General features: G+C 37.4%; 1 protein-coding gene across 23 annotated transcripts in view; it reads right to left on the reverse strand.

Moving 5' to 3' along the window:
* Positions 1-24608, reverse strand: part of ARHGAP28 (Rho GTPase activating protein 28) — a 257348-nt gene that overhangs the window by 56732 nt on the left and 176008 nt on the right. For 18 of the 23 annotated variants that reach the window (XM_072828781.1, XM_072828774.1, XM_072828779.1 and 15 more), the window contains 3 exons: positions 20032-20124; positions 14581-14673; positions 6933-7022 (listed from right to left, as the gene is read on the reverse strand). In XM_072828781.1, coding sequence (XP_072684882.1) covers positions 6933-7022; positions 14581-14673; positions 20032-20124 — 276 coding nt within the window. The remainder of the gene's footprint in view (positions 1-6932; positions 7023-14580; positions 14674-20031; positions 20125-24608) is intronic. The other 5 variants (XM_072828766.1, XM_072828767.1, XM_072828784.1 and 2 more) reach the window with 3 other exon arrangements.

The raw sequence follows: 24608 nt of genomic DNA on the forward strand, positions 1-24608 counted from the left end.
CACGTGTTGGTCTTAAATCCCAGGTGATGACATAGCTAGATGGCTAATGGAAAGGACTGTGGGGCAAGACTGCTGGGATTCTAGTCCAGGTTCTTACTGTGTGACTTTGAGCAAGTCACTCGAGTTTGCTATTGTTTAATCTCCTAATCTGTAAAATGATGATGATAATAGAACATATGAAGAGGTATTAGGAATTTTAAATGGCTTATCCTGTTTAAATCACAATAAGCAATATCTGATACACACTGAGCACAGTATGAGGGTTGGCTATTTTTTAAAATTAACATATTGACTCCTCCATGACAAAATACAGAGTGATCATGACTACCAAAAACTTTAAAATGTTTTCTAGTTCAGTTTCTAATTTGTTACTTTCTTTACCAAGATACTGCCAAAGCACTGTCCTCCCCTCCAATATTATAAGAAGTTGAATGTCTTTTCTTTTTTTAAAAAAAGATTTTATTTATTTGAGGGAGACAAAGATAGAGATAGAGATAGAGATAGAGAGAGACAGAGACACACCATGCATGAGTGGGGGGAGGGGCAGATGGCAAAGCAGACTCCCCGCTGGTTCAAACCCAGGACCCTGGGATCATGACCTGAGCAGAAGGTAGATGCTTAACTCACTGAGCCCCCCAGGTGCCCCAGAAGTTGAGTATCTTTGTAAAGCCCCATGAAGCTAGTCAACTGCTCAAGTCTGGAGGGTATTAGTAAAAAATTGATACACAAATCCTGCCATTTCTGTCAGTATTAATGTTAATGTGGGAGTTATTATCTATGAATGTGTGATGATGAAAAACTGCTATTCAATCAGAAATCTTTTATGTACTACTCAATATAATGTCTGTTCATTTTTCCTGAGTCTGATGTTGCTTCTTTTATTCTCATATTTATTTAGTAATAACTGAACATCTGCTTCATGAAAGATCCTTTATCATATGTTACAAATTATACAAAGGAGTCTCAAATTCTGAGCCTTGTGTTCTCTTTTTCCGATTTTATTTCAAAGGATATGACACACTCCTGATTGTGTAAAAAATCAAGTAAATACATGTCAATTATTAAACACAGATTTCCAATTACTATAATTGGTAGAAGAATGAAAAGACACGAAAAGGTCTAGAGCCATACAATTCATTGTCAATCAGATTTTTGGTAGCCCTAAAAACTAAACTACAGAATAAAGATTACCTATACACTAAAATCTTTAAAATGATATGGACCACGTTTCAGTAATCTTCTCAAGTTTAAAAAAAAAAAAAAAAGCTTTCTCGAACTTTGAAATAACTCACCTATGGGAGACAACTCTTGAAAACCTAGAGACATTTATCTACAGGATGAAACTGATGGTTTGGGATGCTTAAGCTTACTAAATGTCAATTCCGTAAGCTGTGAAGTAGAGAAGTGTCCATCTGCTGAGTTGGTTTACTTGGCCTCTAGCCAACCTACTGGACTGAAGGAGTGTACCTGCCCTTTGTAATGTAAATTATTCTGGGCCTATCTTAGAGGAGGCAGAAGTTTAAATTGTGATCCCTGCTCTTGGGCTATTATTTATAATGAGGAATATAGAGTAACATTTATGGAACAATGTTAAAAAACAATCAACCTAATGCTAAGAGCTAATTTCTACAACACAACTATATGTTTACTGGAGGGTAATGGAGAGGAAAGAGGTGCAGCCTGGAAGGGTTTCACCCAGAGGTGGATGAACCTGAGCTGGAACTCAAAGCATGGTGGAGAAGACTTACAGAAGCAGAGATGGCTGGCAAAAGCATTTAGGCCTGAAATGGAGGTATACACATTTCAGCTACATGGCATTGTGGAGAGACTGGTGTGCCAGGAGTTGAGACAAGGTATTAGAAAAATATGAGAAATATTTTGGTCAGGATGGTCAACTCAAATTATTAGAAGGCTTGGAAAGCCAGGTAGAGAAGTCGAGACACTCATAACAGTTAAAACAAAGCAGAACAAAACAAAGGAACATTTCATGTGTTAAAGCATGGATATGATGAAGGAGAAAACTACTAATAGATGGACTCTGAGTTCTGAAGTAGGTTGAGTGAAAAGGTTAGGTGCTTGGTATTAATAGTTTTAAAACATCCACTCACCCATTAAACAATGCTAGCATTGTTTAAATTTTTACTAGTTATTTTAATATACTGGAAATATTAATGCCACTCCCATTTAATTCACACTTCCTTTGCTTGTCCATAACAGATCCTACCATTTCCCTGTGTCTAAACACAAGAGGCTGGGGCTTCAACTAGTAGGGAAAGGCAATGTTTACCAGCCAATGGAGCTTGCTCTGTTGCCCAAATCATGCAGCACTGGGATTGGAGAGTAAAATATATGGGGGATGATTATTTTAAATTCCAACCTGTAGAAGGTTGGCACTACCTGCTTGAGTTCTCTCAAAACTAGATTTTGAGTGTATGACATTTTTTTTTCACATGAAAGAAACACCATACCAAACATTTTCCACGTTCATTACTTGCAGGAAAAAGTCACTGACTCAGAAGATGCTTCTGACCTTCCTGACTAGCTGCTTCTTTTCTTCTCAAGGTTTGAATCTATGTGTTATAATTTTATGTATAAAAGCTGCTTTGAGTTAATACAGATAATAAGGTTGTCTTTCTTCCCTTTCTGTACCTGAGATCAGAACTGATAAATCTACATCTTGCCAAATTCCCCAGAGGTAAATGTTTATTTTTTAAATTGAAGTATAATTAACATACAGTGTTACATTAATTTCAGGTGGCAATATACTGATTCAACATTTCTTTTTTTTAATTTTTTATTTATTTATGATAGTCACAGAGAGAGAGAGAGAGAGAGGCAGAGACACAGGCAGAGGGAGAGGCAGGCTCCATGCACCGGGAGCCCGACGTGGGATTCGATCCCGGGTCTCCAGGATCGCGCCCTGGGCCAAAGGCAGGCGCCAAACTGCTGCGCCACCCAGGGATCCCATGATTCAACATTTCTATTTACTTTTCAGTCTTTATCCAGATAACTGTACTCCTCATCCTCTTTATCTATTTCATCCATCCTCCTACCCACCTCTCCTCTGCAATGCCACTTTGTTCTCTGTATGTAAGAATCTGTTTTTTGTCTCTTTTCATTGTGTTCATTTGTTTTGTTTCTAAAATTCCACATATGAGTAAAATCATATGTTGTTTTTCTCTGTCTTACTTCACTGAGCGTTACACATCCTATAGACCCACCCATGTTGTTGCAAATGGCAAGATCTCATTCTTTTTTATGGCTGAGTAGCATTCCACTGTATATATGTATACAACATCTTTATCCATTCATCTATAATGGACAATTGGGTAACCTCCATATATTGGCTACTGTAAATAATTTTGCAAACACGGGTGCATATACCTTTTCGAATTAGTATTTTTGTCTCCTTTGGGTAAATACTCAATATCTCAGAGATAAGTAAGTCACATTCACTGACAAATATGCATCAGCTTTGAAATAAAACCAACAATATTACAAAATATATCCACATGTGAATTTAAAGGCATTCCAATAATATTGTGGATTAAAAATGAAATCGCATGTGAAATTATAAGAGTTATAAGAAATTTAAGACAGTAAGAGCATTAAATTCCAAAAATTCATGATAAAAGATAAACTATTATTCAGAGATTAATTCTTAACCTTAAATGCAAATAAAATTTAAAATAAATGTTTATAATCCAAGAGACTAGAAAAAATTATACAAGTAGAACTAAGAATGAATGAAAAATCAATAAAAATTAAATAAATACAACAGAAAAGGTATACCTCATTAATTAAAGGTAGTGACTTCCCCAAAAATACTGCTGATATAGGCAATTATAGCTCTAATTGGGATAAAAGACATAAATATTAGAAACAAAAGAGGAAAAATAGCTACCTCACAGAAAATTTAAAAATTATACACCTAAATAAGTGTGTATATTTTTATATATGTGTGTGTACACAAACATCATATATTTAAAATGCTAAATAAAAAAAAAATAAAAAAAAAAATAAAATGCTAAATAAACTGAATGTTTTGCTGCAATGAATATACATTACCAAAACTCATACCATTTAGGATAGAAAGGAATATAACTACAAAACCATATTCACTGAAAAAGTAATCAAAACACTGTCTACACTGATGCCAGACCTTGGAGGTTTCATAAAAATATTACAATACAAACTTAAATATAATGGAGTTTATAGATTATATATTTACACCAAAGTTTAATATCTGGATCCAAAATACTGAAAAAAGTTTCAAAGTCTTAACATATTCATTCCAAGATTAGTATAACTCTGTAACAACAAAAAGAAATTATATATAGGCTAACCCCGCTATTAGAATCCCACTAATAGTTGTTAAAAATGCGAAAATAGTACAATATATTACATAATGTAATAAAAGAATAATATTAATAAGTAGGGTTTATTTTAGCAACAAAATTATAATTCAATATTATAAAGACTTATAAACAGAATATTATTTTTGTAAGATTTTATTTATTTATTCATGGGAGACACACAGAGAGGCAGAGAACAAGTAGAGGGAGCCTGATGCAGGACTTGATCCCAGGACCGTGGGATCAGGACCTGAGCCGAAGGCAGATGCTCAACCACTGAGCCACCTGGGAGTCCCTCTAAATTCCCTTCAGAATTTTCTAAAGAAATTGCTTAACAAAGAAAAATATACTTATTTTAATAGATGATGAACAATTACTTTATATAATTCAATCTCTAGTCCTGATAAAAACAACTACAAGACTCAGAAACCTAGAACTAATATTCTTCTTAATAATGAAACTTGGAAGAATTCATGAGGAAATCAAAAACTTATCAAATGATCCCCATTAATTATTATTTAGTGTAATAAGTGATTGTGGTCAGTCCAAAAAGACAGGGAAAAGAAATAAAATTACTATTTTAAGGACTGAGTAAAGAAAACTTTCACTATTTCAGATAATCCGCAAAAATTATAAAGTCAAATGAAAAGTTCTTAGAATTAAAAAGAATTTTCAGAAAGGAAGCCATAAAAGATAGTTTTGTGAGAAACAAAAAAAGATGATGATGAGTTTCCGTACTAAGGAAGTAGTTACAGGGAAAGAACGGAGTAGAAATATTCTCACTTTACAAGACAAAATCCACAGGTCTCCGATGAGCATGTAGAGGGATCATGTAGGCAGAATTGAGACAAATGTTTGGGGATGGTGCCCTGGGCTCATGGTACCACCAAGCTGAGACACAATACAGGATCCTGTGCAAAAGCCTTATTGCAGCAGGAGTCTCCAGTCACAGGGGCATCACAGCACAACTGCAAAAGGTCTATTTTTTTTTAAAAGATTTTATTTATTTATTCATGAGAGACACACAAAGAGAGAGAGAGGCAGAGACACAGGCAGAGGGAGAAGCAGGCTCCATGCAGGGAGCTCGACGCGAGACTCTATCCCAGGACTCCAGGATCACGCCCTGGGCCAAAGGCAGGCGCTAAACCGCTGAGCCACGCAGGGATCCCTGCAAAAGGTCTATTATAGGTAACTCCTCACTTCAGTAGCTCTCAGAGTTTGTGGATGACTTACTTTGTTTCCATCCATCAGTAAGTAGGGTGCACTCGAAATTATCTAAAACAGGGATCCCTGGGTGGCGCAGCGGTTTGGCGCCTGCCTTTGGCCCAGGGCGCGATCCTGGAGACCCGGGATCGAATCCCACATCGGGCTCCCGGTGCATGGAGCCTGCTTCTCCCTCTGCCTGTGTCTCTGCCTCTCTCTCTCTCTCTGTGACTATCATGAATAAATAAATAAAATCTTTAAAAAAAAAAAAAAAGAAATTATCTAAAACAAAGACATGCTCCCTCATTTGCATGTCAATGCACAATCTTAAATAGGAAAGTAGCAGCTGAATTTAGAGCCTGGTAGGTCAGTCACTATGAGTAAGCCCTAGCCCATCTGTGCCATAACCTGTAGGGCTATTGATAAGTTACTCATTGACAAATGTCACATTCTTTTATGGTGTTTATGTGATCACTGTGTAACAAAGCAACCTCAAAACCAAAAATCTAAAAACACAACAGAAAAGCTCCTTCACCTGGGGCTAACAGCATTGTCTCTCTGAACAATGGGGAATCTACTGAGTGTGCTGTGCATGTGAACATCAACCATCCTTTGTCTGCAACTGGAAGACAGATAAGAAACTACTGTGCAGAGGTTCATGTGAATGGGCCTCCTCCAATTCCATGACTGATGTGCTTTTGCCAGCCATCAACTTGCCATCGAAAAACCAATATCATTGAACAGGGTCTCTCACTACTTCCAGGGCACCGTATCACCTCCTGGCAGAGCACCTGCACAGAGACACCAAGTGGGGATGTCCAGTGGTTCTGCAGAGGCGGGGGTGGGGGTGAGAGAATGATAAGATTTTCTGACAAAAGAAAGGTACAAGTTCTGTTACTCAAGGCCAAGAGAGTGAATGTGTCTGAAGTGGAGGATGTCTATGAGTGAGTCCTGCCTGAGATCTAAGGCAGTAACGCTTTCAGTATCAGGATGAAGGCTTTCTAATCTATCCTGCAGAGAAAAAGGACTTCTGGGTTAAATGGCAGAATAAGGCCGGATTATTGGTGTGAACACAGCCAAGAGGACAAATAGTAACAGACTCCTCCCCAGGCTTGATATACGCAGAGAACATCCTTTGGTTTCTGACTACAGTGGTATTAATTTATGGAGTTCTTTTTGAAACTGAGATCTAGTCATTCCTCAGTTTTGAGTTTCCTACTTCCTATTAAAATGTGAGTGGGTCTCCTGGAAGCTGTGGTTTCTCTGCAATCTCAGTTCAAGTTTTTCTTATCTGTTTTGAAGAAATCGCTTCTTCCTGCCTTGAACTTTCAACTTTGCCCCAATGTGCAACTATTTGGGCATGCAATGACTTACCACAGAGCCACTCCTGGGAACTATGAAACTCCCTTCTTCATCTTGGGACCCACCTGACAGGGTGGTACTGTTGAGAGAAGCATCATCTGTCTAAATGGAAAAATAAAAGTACTCTTCTTATTCAGGTTAACACTTCTGTGTATTACACTATGTATATATGTTTAGATGTGTGTGACACTATACGAAGTTGTGACTGCCTGGGCAGGGACAAATGTATTCTGTCCTTTAGAGAACACTGCTATGAGTACCTAAATGCCAGGCCCTTTGACAGACACACTGGCCCCTGTATCAGACACTGCTATTGTCTGCCACAAACTCCTTTTTTCCTTAACAATATCTTTTTTAAAAAGATTTATTTATTTATTTATTTATTTATTTATTTATTTATTTGAGACACACAGAGAGAGGCAGACACACAGGTAGAGGCAGAAGCAGGCCCCCACGAGGTGACTGATGTGGGACTCAATCCCAGGACCCCAGGATCACACCCTGAGCCAGTGGCAGAGGCTCAACCACTAAACCACCCAGGCATCCCTCCTTAACAGTATCTTGGTTTCATTCCAGGAGTTAAACCAAAGAACTTCATTTCTAGGCATATTCAGTAACATGATAGGAATAGCATAGCAATGACCTTTAGGCTGTCACCTCTAAGTTGAAATCTTGTGTTAGTAAATGTGTCATTTTGAGTAAGTACTCCTTGAATTAGATTTTGTTCCTTACAAAATGGCTTCTTTGCAGCTAGGAGTGATCATGTGACAAGTGTGTTCAATGAGAGGTAAATGTAATTTTACCAAGAGTGCTTCCACAACAGCTAGGCTTTCCTGACCAAAAGGAATAGGTTCAGCTCATGTACATTCATGATAGCACTCCAGGTGACAGCCTAGTGTTGCCAGCTATCTTATTTGAATAAGGATGATGTCCATGGCAATGGACAACAGAGGTAGAGGATCAAGCCCACTTGGGTTTGTGCTAAGGCATCATCTAATACCTTGCCAGACTTGGACCACCAAATCTCCATGTGAAGCAAAACAACTCCAACCCTTCCATTACATATGGCCAAACACGTCTAATCTTAGTTTTGAAACACTCCCCATGATTATCTTTTGCAGTGCCCGGAATTCAGTAGCAACAGTATCAGGTTATGTTTTTCATTTATAAAGCTAGAAATAAGAGATTTTTTATTTAGTGGGCAATGGCTTCACTAAAATTTAAGACATAAATATTCTTTACTGAAGGAAGCTTATTACAAAACAGAATGTATTTGATACTTATGAAGACATACAGTATTTTTTTCTTTTAAAAAAACTGTCATTTGGGGCACTTGCGTGGCTCAGTCACCTAAGCACTATGGCTTAGTGATCTGATCTCAGGGTCGTGAGATGGAGCCCTGTGTTGGGCTCTGCATTGCGCATGGAGCCTGTCTGAGATTCTCTCTCTCCCTCTCCCTCCGTTCCCCCCCCTACACTTCTTTCTCTTGCTCTAAAAACAAAATAAAAACCTATCACACACCTTGCTTGACTACATTTTCTACATTTCTTATAGACAATAGGCTACTTTATTATAAAATGAACAAAGAGTCTTTTATTGAGAGAGAGAGAGAGTGAACGCACACACATGAGTAGGGGGAAGGACAGTAGGAGAAGGGAAAAAAGAATCTTAAGCAGGCTTCACACCCAGCGTGGAGCTCACAGCAGGGCTTGATTTCATGACCCTGAGATCATGACCTGAACTGAAATCAAGAGTAGGGACACTTAACTGACTGAGCCATCCAGGCGCCCCAAGAACCTTTTTTTTTAAGGGACAAATAAAACCTGAGAACTAGTATAAGAAATTTAAGTCAAGATAGCGGACTGAAAATTATCTACTCCCCTCCCATTTCCATCACTGAAAGTGGCAGAAAACATCTATGTTTTTAAAGGAGGACATTTTTGATAGCACTGGAAACCAGCAAAGAATTCCACAGCAGACCACCTCAGAAATTTCTAGATAAAAAAACAAATATAATTGGTTTGGTAAAATAAAACTCTCTACCCAAGAGTAGCATAAAATATTTCTAGAGAGGGAGGAGAAAAACACGTAATACGGAACTGTACAAGGAATAGAAAGGGTCCCAAGTAAATAGTTAAAAGGTTTGCAAAATAGAAGCCAAGTGGACCAGCCCCTTAAATATGTAGATAACCCCTAAATACAATGCCGGAAAATCTCCCAAAATGTAGCCCAAATAAAATGAACTAATTGCCCTGAGGGGGGGTTTCCCACTGTGAATATACGGATCTAAGAGAGAAGGAAATCAGCAGGCCGCAACAAAAGACATGGAGGGGAGATTGAAATGAAACCAATTTTGCCTGGAAGTAATAAATTAGGTTCTTCATCCCTGTCACCGGTTTGGCATCTGGGAATAATGTTTACTATCTGCCTGCTCTGACACCTCAAAGTCAAGTACACCCCACTTATAAGAACACACAATCAGTAATCTTGACCTTTGGGAAAACTGATCTGCTCAAGTGCAGAGGAAGCATACAACAATTTACTAATCAATTAAAAATTAATAAAGTCCTGTACTATGATTCTACAGAGGACTTTAGAGACCACAGTGCTATAGTTTCACCTGACAGTGTGCTGGTACCTTCTGCCTTGTAGAACACTTTCCACCCTATCCTTCCTTGGATGGAGTATCTGGTGGGTCATCTCACCCTCCTGCTGTGACAGTATTCTCAATGGATGGCAGTACAAGAGAGGGACTGGGGAGCTGGACAGGAAAAAACACTCTGGATCCACAGTCTTGGTCAGAAGCTCTCTTTGCACTGGGGGAAAAACCTAAAACCTGAAACACAGGCTGCACCCCCCCCCCATCAGGAGATCTGCACTTCCCGGACCAGATGGTTCTCACTTAGGCAGACACTTCACTGTTTGCGTCACTTATTATTACACATTCTCAAAGCTGACATTTCTCTACACAAGATGTTTATATTTGAAAAATAACTGGAAAAAACTAAATATTTATATCTTAGTTGATACTGAGGGTATTGAAAAAAAATTTACATGGTAGTCTGTTATGTATGAGCTCACCCCTGAGGACCAAGCTTTAGTTGACAACATCCTTTACCCGGGATACATACTCAGAAATTAGTTTTTGTTGTTGTTGTTTCTCCCTATAGATGTTTTAAAAGATAGAATTTAGTTATTTTTTATTTACCTACTAAACTATTCCTTGCTGATTTTATGAGCTATTGGTAATGGCCTGTGGGCGGCTGAGCTATGGGTGATGGCCTGTAGGTGTCTTTTTGGCCAAAAATTTAAATTACATTGCATCTTTACCTCATGAGAAATGATAATACACATCCTTTACATGAAATGAATGTTCATGGTGGCATTAGGCATAATTGCTCAAAACTGGAAACAATCCAAATGTTCATCATCACGTGAACAGATATACCAATCGTAGTTTATTTATGTAATGGATTACTAGTAGTATTAAAAGAACCAAACTACCATCACATGCAGCAAATGGATAAACCTAAAAGTTACTGTGAATGAAAAAAGCCAGACACAAGAGTGCATTTTGTATTTATAGTTCCACTTTTATGAGAGTTAAAACCAACCTAAGGTGTTAGAAATCACCAGAGGGCTTGCCTAGGCAGAGGAGGACAGTCAGGTGGAAAAGTCCTCAGAGAGATTTCTGCAGTCATGAAAACGTTCTTTCTTTTGACAGACTTACACTTTTTTGATGGACTTGTGGTTATATGGGTAAAAACATATAGTTGGAACTAACTGAATTACAGACCTAAAATACATGATTTATTGTTTGTAAATTATACCTCAGTAAAAAAACATAAAATGATCTGATTTCCTAAAAAAAATTAATTCTTCTTTTCAGTGTGATTTAAGGGGCTATTGCTACTATGAACCAAGAACCCACAGCTATACTAATGGAAAAAAAAGTTGTTCTTGAGAAATAAGATTTTGTTCACTGAAATTTAGAAAAAGAGTGAGACAAGCTAAAAAATCACAATCATGTCAAGGAAAAAACTACTAATCTGGAAAATAAAGATGAAGAAACACAGCAAACAGACTAACATGAGAGCAAATTTAGGAGATATGAAATTCAGGGGTGCCTGGGTGGCTCAGGGGGTTAAGCATTCGACTTGATTTGGGATCAAATCGCAGGATCGTGAGATGGAGTGCTAGGCATGAAGCCCGCTTAAGATTCTCTCTACCACTGCCCTTCCCTTCCCCACCTCCCCATCCCCTAAAAAAAATAAAGGAGAAGATACTGAAATTCAATTAAAGCAAAGCAACAATCATCTAACATGTGTTCTAGAAGGATGGAGACACAGAAAATGAGAAGAAAAAAGATTACTTAAGACATAAGAGAATTGAGTGTCCAGAAACTGGAGGGAATGAAACAGGTAGAAAGAACCTGCCAAGCAGAGGCCAAAATGAATGAAATAAAGGGAAGATCCTTATTAAAATTCATAACTCCGGGAATAAATTCAAAATAAATTAAAAATTCAAGAATTGGCAAGGTAAACAAAAAAACTTATTTATGAAGAAGTGAGTTTCAGGCAACTAAAATAAAAGAAAAACAAATAATGTTAGAGTGCAATAGTCAGTCAATGATCAATAAGAAATTCTACTATAAAGGTTTTCCAGGACAGCTAAGATTTTCTATTAGTAATGGTCAATCAGTTGACACATGTTCCTATCAGGAACATCAACATGGTATCTAGAGTTTGCTAACCATCTTATAAATATAAGGATTAAATCTGCATGCTATGTTGGCAACATAAAAGGGAAAAGTCAGAAGTTCATGCTAAGGTTGGCACTGCACTGTCTTGCAGTTGTACCAGCACTAGTCTACCCACCGTTAGTTTAGCCATTTTGTGACTAACACAAATTCCTTCTTGTTTAAATCAAAGTTCTTTAGATTTTCTTTTCCATGAAGCAAACATAGATATAACTGACATTCTATTCTGCAGTGAGTTATGAATCAATAGCAGGGACAGCCATTTGATTTTCACTTAAGACACTGGAAATAAACAAGGTTAACTACTTTGTTTTTTGAATAAACTAACACCTCAAATGACTAATTCATTTATGTAGCCTGCACATTTTATCTATATATGGAGTGATTTGCAGAGGTTTGTTATGATGGTAAACTGGGTTGTAAGACTTTTGTAAATACCCAAATTCAGTGGCATCTGCAATTTAGAGTCAAGGGTGAGTCACATATAATACACAGACTATTTCTTTATTTTAAGTAGATTATCACAAAATAAATACTGTGGATGTTAATAAAATTGTAAGATGTAATACGGACTCTTTTTTAAAGGTTTATTGAGGTATGATGTACAATTAACTGCAAATATTTAAAGGGTAAAGTACACAGTTTGAGGTTGTTTTGAGAAATATGTAGGCCTGTGAAACCATCACTACAGTCAAAAAACAATGAACAAAACTGAAACCACAAAAATGTTCTTATACCCTTTTGTCAATCCCTCTTTCCTTCCTGTCCTCATCCACTCTCAGGTCCCCAGGTAATCACAATCTTCTTTCCCTCACTATAGGTTAGTTACATTTTCCTTAATTTTACATAAATTGAATCCTTTTGGTCTGGATTCTTTTACATGGCATAACTACTTTGAGATTCATCTACATTGTACTTATCAATAGTTCATTGCTTTGTATTGCTGAGTAATGTTCCGTTGTATGGATATACCAGATTTGTTCATCCATTTAACTGTAGATAAATCTGTTCCCAGTTTTGGGCTATTATGCTAGAAAACATTTGTGAATAAGCCTTTGTATAAATATACATTACATACGAGGAGAATAGTTGGGTCTGTGGTAGGTATATGCACAACATTTTAAGAAGTTGCCAAATTATTTTCCAAAGTGGATGGACCATTTTATATTCCCCCTAGCAGTGCAGGAGAGCATCAGTTGCTCTGCAGCCTTAGCACCAGTTGATATGGTCAGCTTTTTTCATTTTAGTCATTCCACAGGTTATGTGGAAATAAATCACCGTGGCTTTATTTGCATTTCCACACTCACTAATGATACTGAGCACCTTTCATGAGCTTATTTTCCATCCACATAGTTTTGGTGAGGTGTTTATTCAAATCTCTTTCCCATTTTAAAAGATAAGAAAAGACCGAACAAATTTCTACTACTGGAAAGCTCAATGTATATTCTTGAAAGAGAAAAGATGATTTATTTTCAGAAGTAAAGATTTGCGTGGTTAAGGGAACTAAAGGTTAAATACCAGCAGGGAGCAGATTGGGGATAATTTTTAATAGCAAAGGAAATTTTATATTATTTCTATAAACAATTGGGGTTATATTCTGGGATTAAATGGGAAAGTTACATCAGATGATCAAATCGCTCTTTCCTAAAATCTAATACAGTGAACAAAACATAACAATAATAGGAAAAAGGATTCCCAGCAACATTTACATTGAGTGGTGACTGGACAGAGATACTCTAGGAATAATATAAATTCTTTTCTATAATCCAACCCCCCTTCTCATCAAAAAACCACTAATGGGGATCCCTGGGTCGCGCAGCGGTTTGGCGCCTGCCTTTGGCCCAGGGCGCGATCCTGGAGACCCGGGATCGAATCCCACGTCGGGCTCCCGGTGCATGGAGTCTGATTCTCCCTCTGCCTGTGTCTCTGCCTCTCTCTCTCTCTCTCTCTCTCTCTCTCTGTGACTATCATAAAAAAAAAAAAAAACACTAATGAAGAAAATAAATGAAGAAAATTTTGAAAAAGACAACTATCATATTCAAATTATGAGAGAAGACAACCAAAAGTGTGAGTAACCACACTTTCAATATATGCATATCCTAACAAAGACTCTCCCAACACCATGTAAGGAAGGAGGAGAGAACCTATTGGATCCACCATCCTGTCTTTTGCTATCTGGGAGGAAGTTAGCAGAAGGAATATAAGGACGGAAAAAGAAAAAAGAAAAGAAACTATGTAACTTCCATCAAACCAGAGAAAGGATAGCTTACAATAGGAAAGCACATAGAAACCTGTGAGAAAAGGCTCTGGGCTGAACCATAAATGAAATCACCTCTCCTGGTTGGAAATGGATATAAGCTCCATCCTCCTCCTCAGGCTTGCCCATTCTGCCTTCTCCAAGTCATGTGGGAGGAGAAGTGCAGATGCGGCAAGTAGGGAGATGGGAAAGGAAGGGAGGCACTGGACACCTGGGGTTACAGGTATGGTCAGAAGGCCTGATGTTCCCCTTGCACTGGATAAGCAGTAGAGGACACATGAGGACACCTGCCTCTCCTCCAACAGATTAATGGAATGAACACTCTTAGGAGAATTTTTTTTTAATAAAAGAAAAAAGGTAAAGAAACTAGATCTGCCCCCAGAAAAGGCACATAATCATTGGTTTTCTGGGTATTTATCTGTTTTTATAGAGAATGCAGTTATTTGTGGGTTTAACTACTAAGCTTGGCTTTATTTACTACTGAGTATTTTCCTGCAAATTGATTAAAGGTAGACAGGTACATTGAGAGCTGTAGCTGTCCAGCCATCTTAATAATGGTGAGCCATTTTGAAGTTTTGCTTGATTGTCTTGAAAAAATGACTTCTTCATTCATCCTTACCCCCAGTTTTCCTGCTGTAACTTACCAAGGAACCACTTGTTTTGATAACTCCTGGCAGCTCTTTTTCCTCCTGGGTGCCATCCAACTGAGCAGTATGGCTGTCACAGGGGTCACTTGGCTAATGAGAGAAATGAAAATCATTTGTATCCAGGCATATCTGTCCCAACATGATTGTTTATTCAATTATACATTACACACGACTCTACAAATGTATAGCCATGTGGTGATAAATGGGAGTTAATGACTACCTGGGCAACGGTAATGGCATTCACCAATTCATCCACAATTATCCTAATCCTTATACATGCCGTGTTTTACAGAAGAAGTTGGGTCTCAAAAGCAGACACTGTTAATTGCCTGCCAAAATCCACCTTTCTTTTCTTCTTTAAGTTATGAGTATCATGATCTGCTCCAAGATGCTATGCTAAACTAAAAAGACTAAAGTGTGATCATATAATGGCTATGACCAATGAGATACAAGTAGACTCCTACTTGGTAGAGCATCTAGGAAAGCTAATGTTTTCTTGTTAAAGCGGATCTATCCACTGATGCTTCTTCATCACATGGACATGGTGCCTGAGATGCCCAGATACTCTATAAGCATTAAATATTAGTCCATATGCTAAAGTGGTACACAATGGAAAGATGAAAAAGTTGGTAGATCCATGCTAAAAGATATCAGCCACACCAGCCTCAGACTTCTTATTTTGTAAGGACAATAAATCTCTAATTGTCTAAGTCATGAAGCTTACTGATTAAACTATGCCACTTTAAAATCAGACTTTATGACTTTTTGTAATGATTTATAAATCAGCAAGAGTAGTCAGTTTTTTTTCAATTAAGAAACTGGAAATACGTTGGATTGACAATCTCACAAATACATTATGATTGAACCAAGTATTTCATTCCCATTCACTGAATATTGTAAAAGCTCTAATTTTCATTATGCAGCAAGGGTATTTTGGAGACTATTCTGATTGTGATAGATAGCATTATAGGTCTTGTGCACATACTTTAAGGTTTTTAGCAGCATTTGTGATACAATGGCATTCCCCTAAATAAAATGCAATTATTCTATTCCATGACTGAAACAATATTTTGCCAAATTAAACACAATGGATATTAATGAAACCATTAATTCTACATGAGATTTCAGGAACTGTTATTTTTCACCTGCTTTCCCATATTTTCTAACTTTCCCTCAAAGTGTATGCATTATATTAAGAAAAACAGACATCCGTATTGAAGTGGAAACAATGCTAAAGAGGCAGTACAAGAAACCATGTCAGGACAGAAGACTGAGAGCACACCACTCAACAATCACTCAGAATTAGAGAAAGGTGTGTATTGTTATAAGAACAGCTGCAAATGGCACTGGAAACCACTAAGGTGTCCTAATAACAAGTAAGAAATTCTTGGAAGTTCCTGGGAAGTAAAATGTAAACAATTTATTTTGAAATTATACAGAACTTAGCCTAAGAACAGCATAAAACAACACTGCTGGCAAGGAAAGGGTAAATCTACAAAAAGCAAACATACAAACAACCAAGTAAGCTCAGTGTGAAAATTTCAAAGAGCAGGAATGGGCTTTAGCTCAATGGCCACAATAATTTATGATAAAGTGTTTCTTCAGTGGAAGGACTATAAAGACCTCCCAAAGGCTCTCTTTACACTGAAGAGCAGGCAGCAGCACTGTGGTGAAGTGAACCACCTGCCTTGGGAAGTCGTCCAGGGTTGAGATCAAAACACATCTCAATATCAGATTATTCTGGACCTCCATGAAAGTCAAGGAAGGAAGAAAAAAAGGAAAACATCAGTTTTGTCTTGGATAGCAAGAAATGAAGTCATTCAACTCTTTCCCTTTGTTATGTGCTCGTGTGTGTGTGTGTACATGTGCACATGAGCGTGCATACTCACCCATACGTACAGTTAAACGAACTTCCATTCACACACTGTTCACATACCTTACTGACTTACACAGTGCCCCAAATCAGCCCTCTTATTCAATAAAGAATCCTTTGGGAAAATATCTATATCATGGCAGAGAAATCATATAGCAACAACAAATCCTAAGTCATTGATGAGTCAATTTATCCCATTAATAAATATAAATCAATCACCAAAAACCATCCATTGGAGAAAATTAATGTAATGAAAAAGCCACTCATGGCCAAAAATCACCATTCTAAAAAAGTACAGTGATAAACATTTCGGGGAAAAAAAACGAGGTAAGGGAAAAGGCTTAAAATAATTTCAGAGAGATTTGAGAAGATATTATAACATAAATCAGGACTACCACAATAAAGGGGAAGTCAGTGAAAAAGAAGGAGTTCTTATGAATTAATGGTATGACTACTGAATTAAAAATCAGTAGAGGCTAAATTATAACCACTCATGGCAAAAATGAGCATTAGGAATCTACTAAATGATGTAGATAAAATCTAGCATACAGAGCAGATAGGAAAAAAGACAAGGAAATATAACAGACAATTTGAGAACTATGTGAGTTTAACATGAAGGCAATGAAAGGGAGAATAGAGAAAATGGAAATAATAAAATAATTAAAGAAATAATGAAAAGAGAATGCCTGGTACTGAAATAAAAGGAACCTTCTTCAGAAACGAAAAACTAAAAAAAAAAAAACTAAAAAAAAAAAAAAAAAAAAAGAAAAGAAACGAAAAACTACATGTTCATCATAATTTTTAAAAAAGATGTCAGGGGCACCTGGGTGGTGTGGTCAGCTGAGCATCCGATTCTCAATTTCTACTCAGGTTGTGATCTCAAGATCATGAGATCATGCCTTGTGTGGATCTCCGCGCTCAGTAGTCTGCTTGGGTTTCTCTCTTCCTTTGTCCCTCCCTACAACCTCTCCACCCACAAACACATGCACTTGAGCTCTCTCTCTCTCTCTCTCTCTCTCCCAAATATATAAATACATAAACCTTTAAAAACTAATAAAAATAAAAAAATAGTTTTAAAGAAAGGATGTCATATCCTGATGACAGTTCAGGGCTCCAACACTAATGATATATGTAAAAGGCTTCCAGAAATATAAAAATGAGAGAAGGATACAAATAAAGGAATAAGATTTAGAAAGACATCAAACCTCTCAACATTAACATTATATGAAAAAGCAAAGAGATTAATATTTACACATTTCTGAAAAAATAAATATGTAGGGTCTAGCACTCACCAATTTAGGATTTAAGCTTTTTTTTGGATATGAAAAATTTAATAACCACAGATATTTCTTTCCAGATTTGCTCAAAGGATAAAAGGCACAATCTGCTAAGATGTAACATTTTGTAAAATATATGATTATGCAAATTAATGTTTGTACTATTCTCTGTAGTCACTCTACTATGTTAGCCCTCACCGTAATCCTGGGAAGAAGAACAGTACTTGCTTTTTCATTCTAGAAACTGGCCAGTAATTCAGAGGTAGGGCTGGAACGAAACTTTAACGTTCTCTGCTGTCTCACTGCAAGATTTCTTCACATGTGTTTGGCACCAAATATGCCCCTTTATTCACCTTTAAAAGGTGATAATGCCTTCAGGGAACTGAAATACACAAAATAGTGATAAAAGGGAAAAGAAACCAAATAAGCCTAGACTAATTATGAGAGTCCATGGCCAGGGTGATGTGTTGGGGGTGGTATATAAGACTTCAAGTAAAGCTCACTCTTCCATTCTGCCTTGACAACTGGTAAAGGTGGAAGAATAAGTGGTCTAATTACAAGCTCCCCTCCTACTCTACTCCCTCATATAAGCTCCCCTAGACAGACAATGCTCCTTATCCAGGGGACCAGAAACAATTCCTGCTTATCCCTGAGTAATGGGCTTTGGTTCCCTGTCAGCTGGTGGAATTATTCAAACAAGCCAATCATATCTTCCCGTGGGAACTAAAGGGTACTTCACTCTACAAAGCCTGCTTCCTACAGCCCCTGGTTATTCACTCTGTTCCCAAGTGCACCCAATGTGTGGCTTTGTGCAGTGTCCTCCTCCCCAGGCTGTGAGAACATGTGATAATAAATTGCTACTGATGTTGTCTGTCCATTCTTGAGTGTCAAGCCACCCCTATAACGCTAGCGTGGGAATCACTCCCTAACCCACAGGGTGAAGAGGAGGCAATCAAAATAGTGGACAGAGTCAGCTAGGAAAAGGCTGATAGAAATCCACTATTTGAGAACACTCGTATATACTCTGCATGCCCCTCCTCTGGCTGGTCTGAAGGAATAAAGAGCAGAGAGGAATCACAACTTGAATCAAGAGTCTTGGTTGGAAGTAAGGTATGTAAGACTCCCTACAATGCAGGAGCAATCTAAAACCTGAGGACACTTGCTGCCAATTCAACAGAAAGAGTAAAGACTTCTAACTAAATGGAATTAATACTCTTGTGAGAAAATAATGAAATCAGAAAAAAAAAAAACAAACCTAGTGACAAAATTTATAAAACAGGATTGCTCACAGCCTGGATGACCACATTCCACCTCCAGAACTTGACCTACCCTCAAGAAACAGAGAACACAACAGAAACTGGCCACATCCAAACCTTTAAGCAAAATTTGGAAGGAACTAAGAGCTAGCCTGTGTTGGGACATTTTTTAAAGAGACAGAATGTCCCACGTAAAATATGAGTAAGATGAAATTAAATGATATAGAAACTAAAGATCATTATTCATTAGATCAAGGAAGAAAAAAAAAACTAGAGTTCAGGAGAAGGTAACATAAAAGTCATAGCAGAGGAAAACCTCTCATAGTAAATTTTCTGCTGTCATGAGTCCAAGTGGAGGCAGATGTCAGTAAGCCCAAGTCCTTCTATGTCTCCTACTCTGGGTGCATCACTTCAGTAAGAGGAACCAGGCCTTATGCCAAGTGGTACAGGTAATGGCATGGGATTCATCTCACAAAGAAAAAAGCCTTCTACTGCGATCATGTCCTTGGCAGTTATGAACTCAGGTTAGCACTCTTTGAATCTCTGTACTACAATAGACAAAGTAGGTTCTGATGAAATGTGTTTACTTCCTGTACTAGATAGTGTACTTTTCCCCATTTACTGTTACACATTTAAGATGCTACAGTGCTGTCTCCCATAAAATATTTACAATGAGAAAATAACTGAAATGCCAAAGTATTTCTTATATCGAGAATTAAATCAATATTGAAAGATACATGCAGAGCAGCATAAGACATCCCATTAGGTGCTCAGCAAAAAGAACAAAAGTTTAGCTGATGACCTCCCTGACATGTTGACTTCTGGCTTGGGCTGGAACTGTAGCTGTGGTTTTGTTACTGAGGTGCAGACAGGCCACGTAGTTGTTTGTGGATTAACTAATTAATTATTTATTCCTGAGTTTAAGAGTCTCTGTCTTCTTTGTTATAAGGCAAGTAGGCATTTCACTCAAGTTTTCCTGGCTGCCTCAAAATAATTCCTTTTACTAGCCTCCTTACTCTTAAGTCCCATTGCTTTATCTTACCAGTTGCCCATTTCTGCAAGGAATGGCTGATATCCCTTCTTCATCCAGGGTCACATCCAAAAGAGGAATTGGTATACAACAAAAATCATCTGGCTATTAAGAAAAATGAAAGTGCATTTTTATTCAGGGTAATTGTGCGTTTAATTATGTATTCTGCAAAATATGTGTACATTCACACAGATTTGTGGAGAGATCCACAGAGCTGACTGCTGTGCACCAACACTGAGAGTCTACTACATTTAGGCATAATGATAGCACTGGTCTCTGTGGACAATACTATTAACTGTTTACTCCAAACCCAATCACCAGGCTTCCTTGAAAGGATCCTGATTTTTTTTTTTCGGGGATTTTTGTGTCCAACTAAAAAAAATTGTTGAATTCTTAGGTTCTCTTGCAGCTTAGATGATCACATTACATTTCTGGGCAATTAAAGGTAACTGGAATTCTACAGAGTAATATTTCCAGGAAACTAAGGTCAGAAAGACAAGTCCCAGGAATGGCCAGGAACATGAATATAGTGCTAAGAGTGGCCCAACAAACTTATAAGCAAAAGGATGAAGGATATATAGGAATGACAAAATAGAAAGCTAGAAGGAAGACGGATTCATGCTAAAGCAAAGGAACACCTACCTTTACTTCTTCCTAAGGAGAGAAAAATAAATCCGTATTTGTATAACTCATGATCTCTTGGGTTTTCTGTTACATGAAGTGAAATGTGTATATAGGCAATATAATTGTTTTTAAAAACAGGGTGCATGATGGGGCTCCTGAGTGTCTCAATCAGTTGAGCATCCATCTATTGATTTTGGCTCAGGTCATGATCTCAGGGTCATGCGATCGAGCCCCATACTGGACTCTGAAAATTTTTATGATTTATGAATGTATTCTCTCTCAAACAAACAAACAAATAAATTAAATAAATAAATGCAGGGTGCATGACTATATTTACGCAATATGTCAGTCCCACCCTTGACTAGTTGTTTATCAATTACAAAACTGGAAATAAATTAGATTGACTGTGTTGCTTGATTGAATGTGTTACTGAGAAACATTTGATTCAGATCTTCAGAAACAAATGTATTTGGGCACTGAAATTCTGCTGATGATGAATAGTAGTACTGTAGTCTTTGTATTATGTATCCAGAGGCTGATTTAGTGTATAATAGCTCTGCTAACACAAGGGTTAAATATTCTATTCCTTTATGGCTAGAATTCCTCTGAAAATTATATTTATTGGATATTTAATTAAATCATAAAATTTTATTTAGTCCTATAGAAGCAGTCATTTTTTTTACCTTGCTTGCCCATATTTTCCAGTAAAGATTATGTACTATTTTTATAATAATAAGGAAAAACACATTTTTTGGAAGGAACAACTAAATACTACTGAAGAATCAGCATAGGAAAATTGGATCAAGATAGCGAAATTCACATACCACTTTCTCCTCCCCCACCAAATCACTGAAAGTGTCAAAAGAGATACCTTCTTCAAAGAGTAGATCTAGAAACCACTAAAGATTTCCATTAGCAGAACAGAAATTGTTGGATGTTCCTGGAAGATAAAAAGCAAGCAAGAATGGTTTGATAAGGGTAGAGGAAAACCTCAGCCTGAAAAAAGCTACAAAGAAAAATGTGTAGAAGATAAATGCTGATCTAGAAAAAACACATATCCAGTATGAGAGTAAAAAGAACAGCAAGGCCTCCCCAATTCTGAAGACAGTGGCCAGAGTAACTGAAGAATGTTTTTCTGAATAAAGAGGCCAGGAAACCTTCCCTCCTTCTAATACTAAACAGCAGGCAGCAGCTAAATGTGATTACAGGATAAAACCCAACAAGTAGTGACAAAATGAGTGCCTGCCTTAGAGGTGGGAGGGGAGTTGTCCTAGTGTAGCGGTCCTGGACAGAAAATTAAATTGCCCTTCACTGGAACTTTCTAAAAGAATATAGATAGAAGTAAGACAGAAGTATAAAAAAGGAAGCCAGGTTTGCATGAAAAGCAAATAAATTATAGTTCTTTAGGATTATCATTACTTTGGCACTGATACCGTATTCGTTTGCCTTAAAGTGAAGTGTAACAGCTGACTGTCCACTCACATAGGCCAAGAGTACATCCACTAGGAGAGTTTCAGGAAGAAAATAAGTCTACATAAGTCTGCATAGGAAACATACAGTCTTTACCTATACTCAACAATCAATCCATCAATCAACCTAGTCCTCCATTAATAGTAATCAACTCCAATGATCAAAATCAACCAAATAGGGATGCCTGGGTGGCTCAGCAGTTGAGCATCTGCCTTTGGCCCAGGGCGTAATCCCAGGATCCGGGATCGAGTCCCACATGGGGCTCCTTGCAGGGAGCCTGCTTCTCCCTCGGCCTGTGTCTCTGCCTCTCTCTCTCTGTGTCTCTCATGAGTAAATAAATAAAATCTTAAAAGAAAAACAACCAAATAATAGTAATGTAATGATGCCAAAAATAAACAGATGACCCTGAAAAAAAAACAGTAATTCAAGGAAAAGACCACTTTGGAATTTAAGGCTTAATTTAGTACATGGAGAATACAAAGAGGCTCCTGCAGCCAAGGAACAAGAGTAGATCATTAAAATACAGAGGAAGTCAGGGGAAAGGAGAGGCTTCAGGAAATTAACAATATGGCTATTAATTTTTTAAAAAATTAATGAAAGCCTGAAGTATTGATACCACTATGGGCAAATTACTGTTATATTAAAAAAAATTGTTGAAGGGATAGCCAAGAATGCAGAACAAACATACACACAATAAAGCTTAGAGAACAAGAAAGCATTTAAGAGATACTGAGGTTCAATCTAAACAATGTAACAGTCATCTAACAGGAGTTCCAGGAGATAAGTGAGAAAAAGAAGGGAATAAATGCTGGTTTTAAATGTTAGAAGACAATATGTAGAACCTAAAGAATGAATGAGCTCTCATATTGAAAGAGCTCACTTAGCAATGACCAGGATGGATGTTTTAAAAAGGTAAAACTGGTAAAATTGCAGGGTTCCAATAATAAACATAAGGTTCAAAAGGCTTCCACATCTGTATACAAAGGAATGATCTGTAGAGATACAGTGCTTTCCCACAGCCAACAGTGCACGAAAGAAGACAATAGATAAGTATCTCCAAAATTCTAGAGGAAAATTATTCTCAGCATGGGGTTCAATGTGCAAAAAATTAAGAAAAGACTACCAAAATCTACATATTTGTCTTTTAAATTACTAAATTTAAATCTTCACAAGGTAAGTTCACTGAGTCAGATTCCTACGTCTAAGATTAATGCAAACTCACCTTATGAAACCCATGATGTTAAATCATTAAGAAAGTGAAATGGAAACTTCAGGTGACTGTTTTATTAATGCACATAAATTATGACAAAGAAAGAAAGAAAGAATAGTAGAGAATGGGGAGTGGGAGAAACAGAGAAACACACACACACATAGAGACAGAGAAGGAAGAAGGAAGAGAAGCACACAAAGAGACAGACCAGGACAGGCAGGTACTTTGGGAAAGAGAAGGAGGGAGGGAGAAATTGATATTTATGCTGTCAAGTTCAGATAGGAAACTTAAAAGGTTCAGGTACATTTCTAAGAAACTTCCAAGTCTACTTACTTGTAGAAGCAGATGTTGAATTTTTGAGGAAGAAAATCCATGAAGATGTTTATCAGGCCTGATATAATTGTATATATACCATTTTTTTTAAAGCTAACTTTATGTGGTTTTTTACATTTTTGATGAAGAACAATCTGAATGCTGAATCTGCATATACAATGCCAGGCTTTCACTGATTTTCAAATCCTAAACTTCTCAGGATAGCACAAGACTTCTACTCTCTGGAATATATGGACTTCCTTTCACCCACAACCACTCTCCCCGCTACACATTCATTCTCTATTCACTCTGGAATGGAGCTTCAGCATCAAGACTGGAAGAGAGAAGACGACGATGGGCAGGAGAAAGAACACTCAGGGCCATTCCCCATGCCCACAACAAACGTGGTCCTCTTTCTGCCTTTGCTGGAATTAAATACCAGTTTTCTGTACCTGCATGTTATGGAAAAATAAAACACTCTTCATTCATTTTTATGCTTAAAGCCCCAATCAATAAGTGCCCACTTTACATTTCCCTTCAGGGTCTAAGTAAAAGAGGGAGGAACACTGTTTCTTTTTTCTTTTTTTTCTTTTTTTTTTTTTTTTTTTTGGTACGTGACTAGAAGTCCAAAGTTTTGGAAAACCTAAAGATACCTGTCTGCATCTTCTTGAGTACCTGCAAAATTCAGAGAAACTATAGATACTGTCCTATTTTGGAGTTTGCTGGGGAAGAGCAAAAAATCTTAGTTTGAAGTAGCTGGAAATAGAAATGGGAAAGGAAGCATGTAGACCAAGTTCTTAGGACTCTCCTGAAATGATCTGGGAGATAAATGTGAAATGACTCAGGGAATTTAAATCAGCAGGGTAAACCTTACCAAAGAAAAGGTTGGCCAGGACTCACACGGCCTAAAGCCCTTGCCCTAGTTGTGGGTGTCACTTTTACTCAACTACAACTATAGAAAATCTCGCCTTCC

This window comes from Canis lupus, chromosome 6, assembly GCF_048164855.1.
Source record: "Canis lupus baileyi chromosome 6, mCanLup2.hap1, whole genome shotgun sequence".
Classification (NCBI taxonomy): domain Eukaryota; kingdom Metazoa; phylum Chordata; class Mammalia; order Carnivora; family Canidae; genus Canis; species Canis lupus.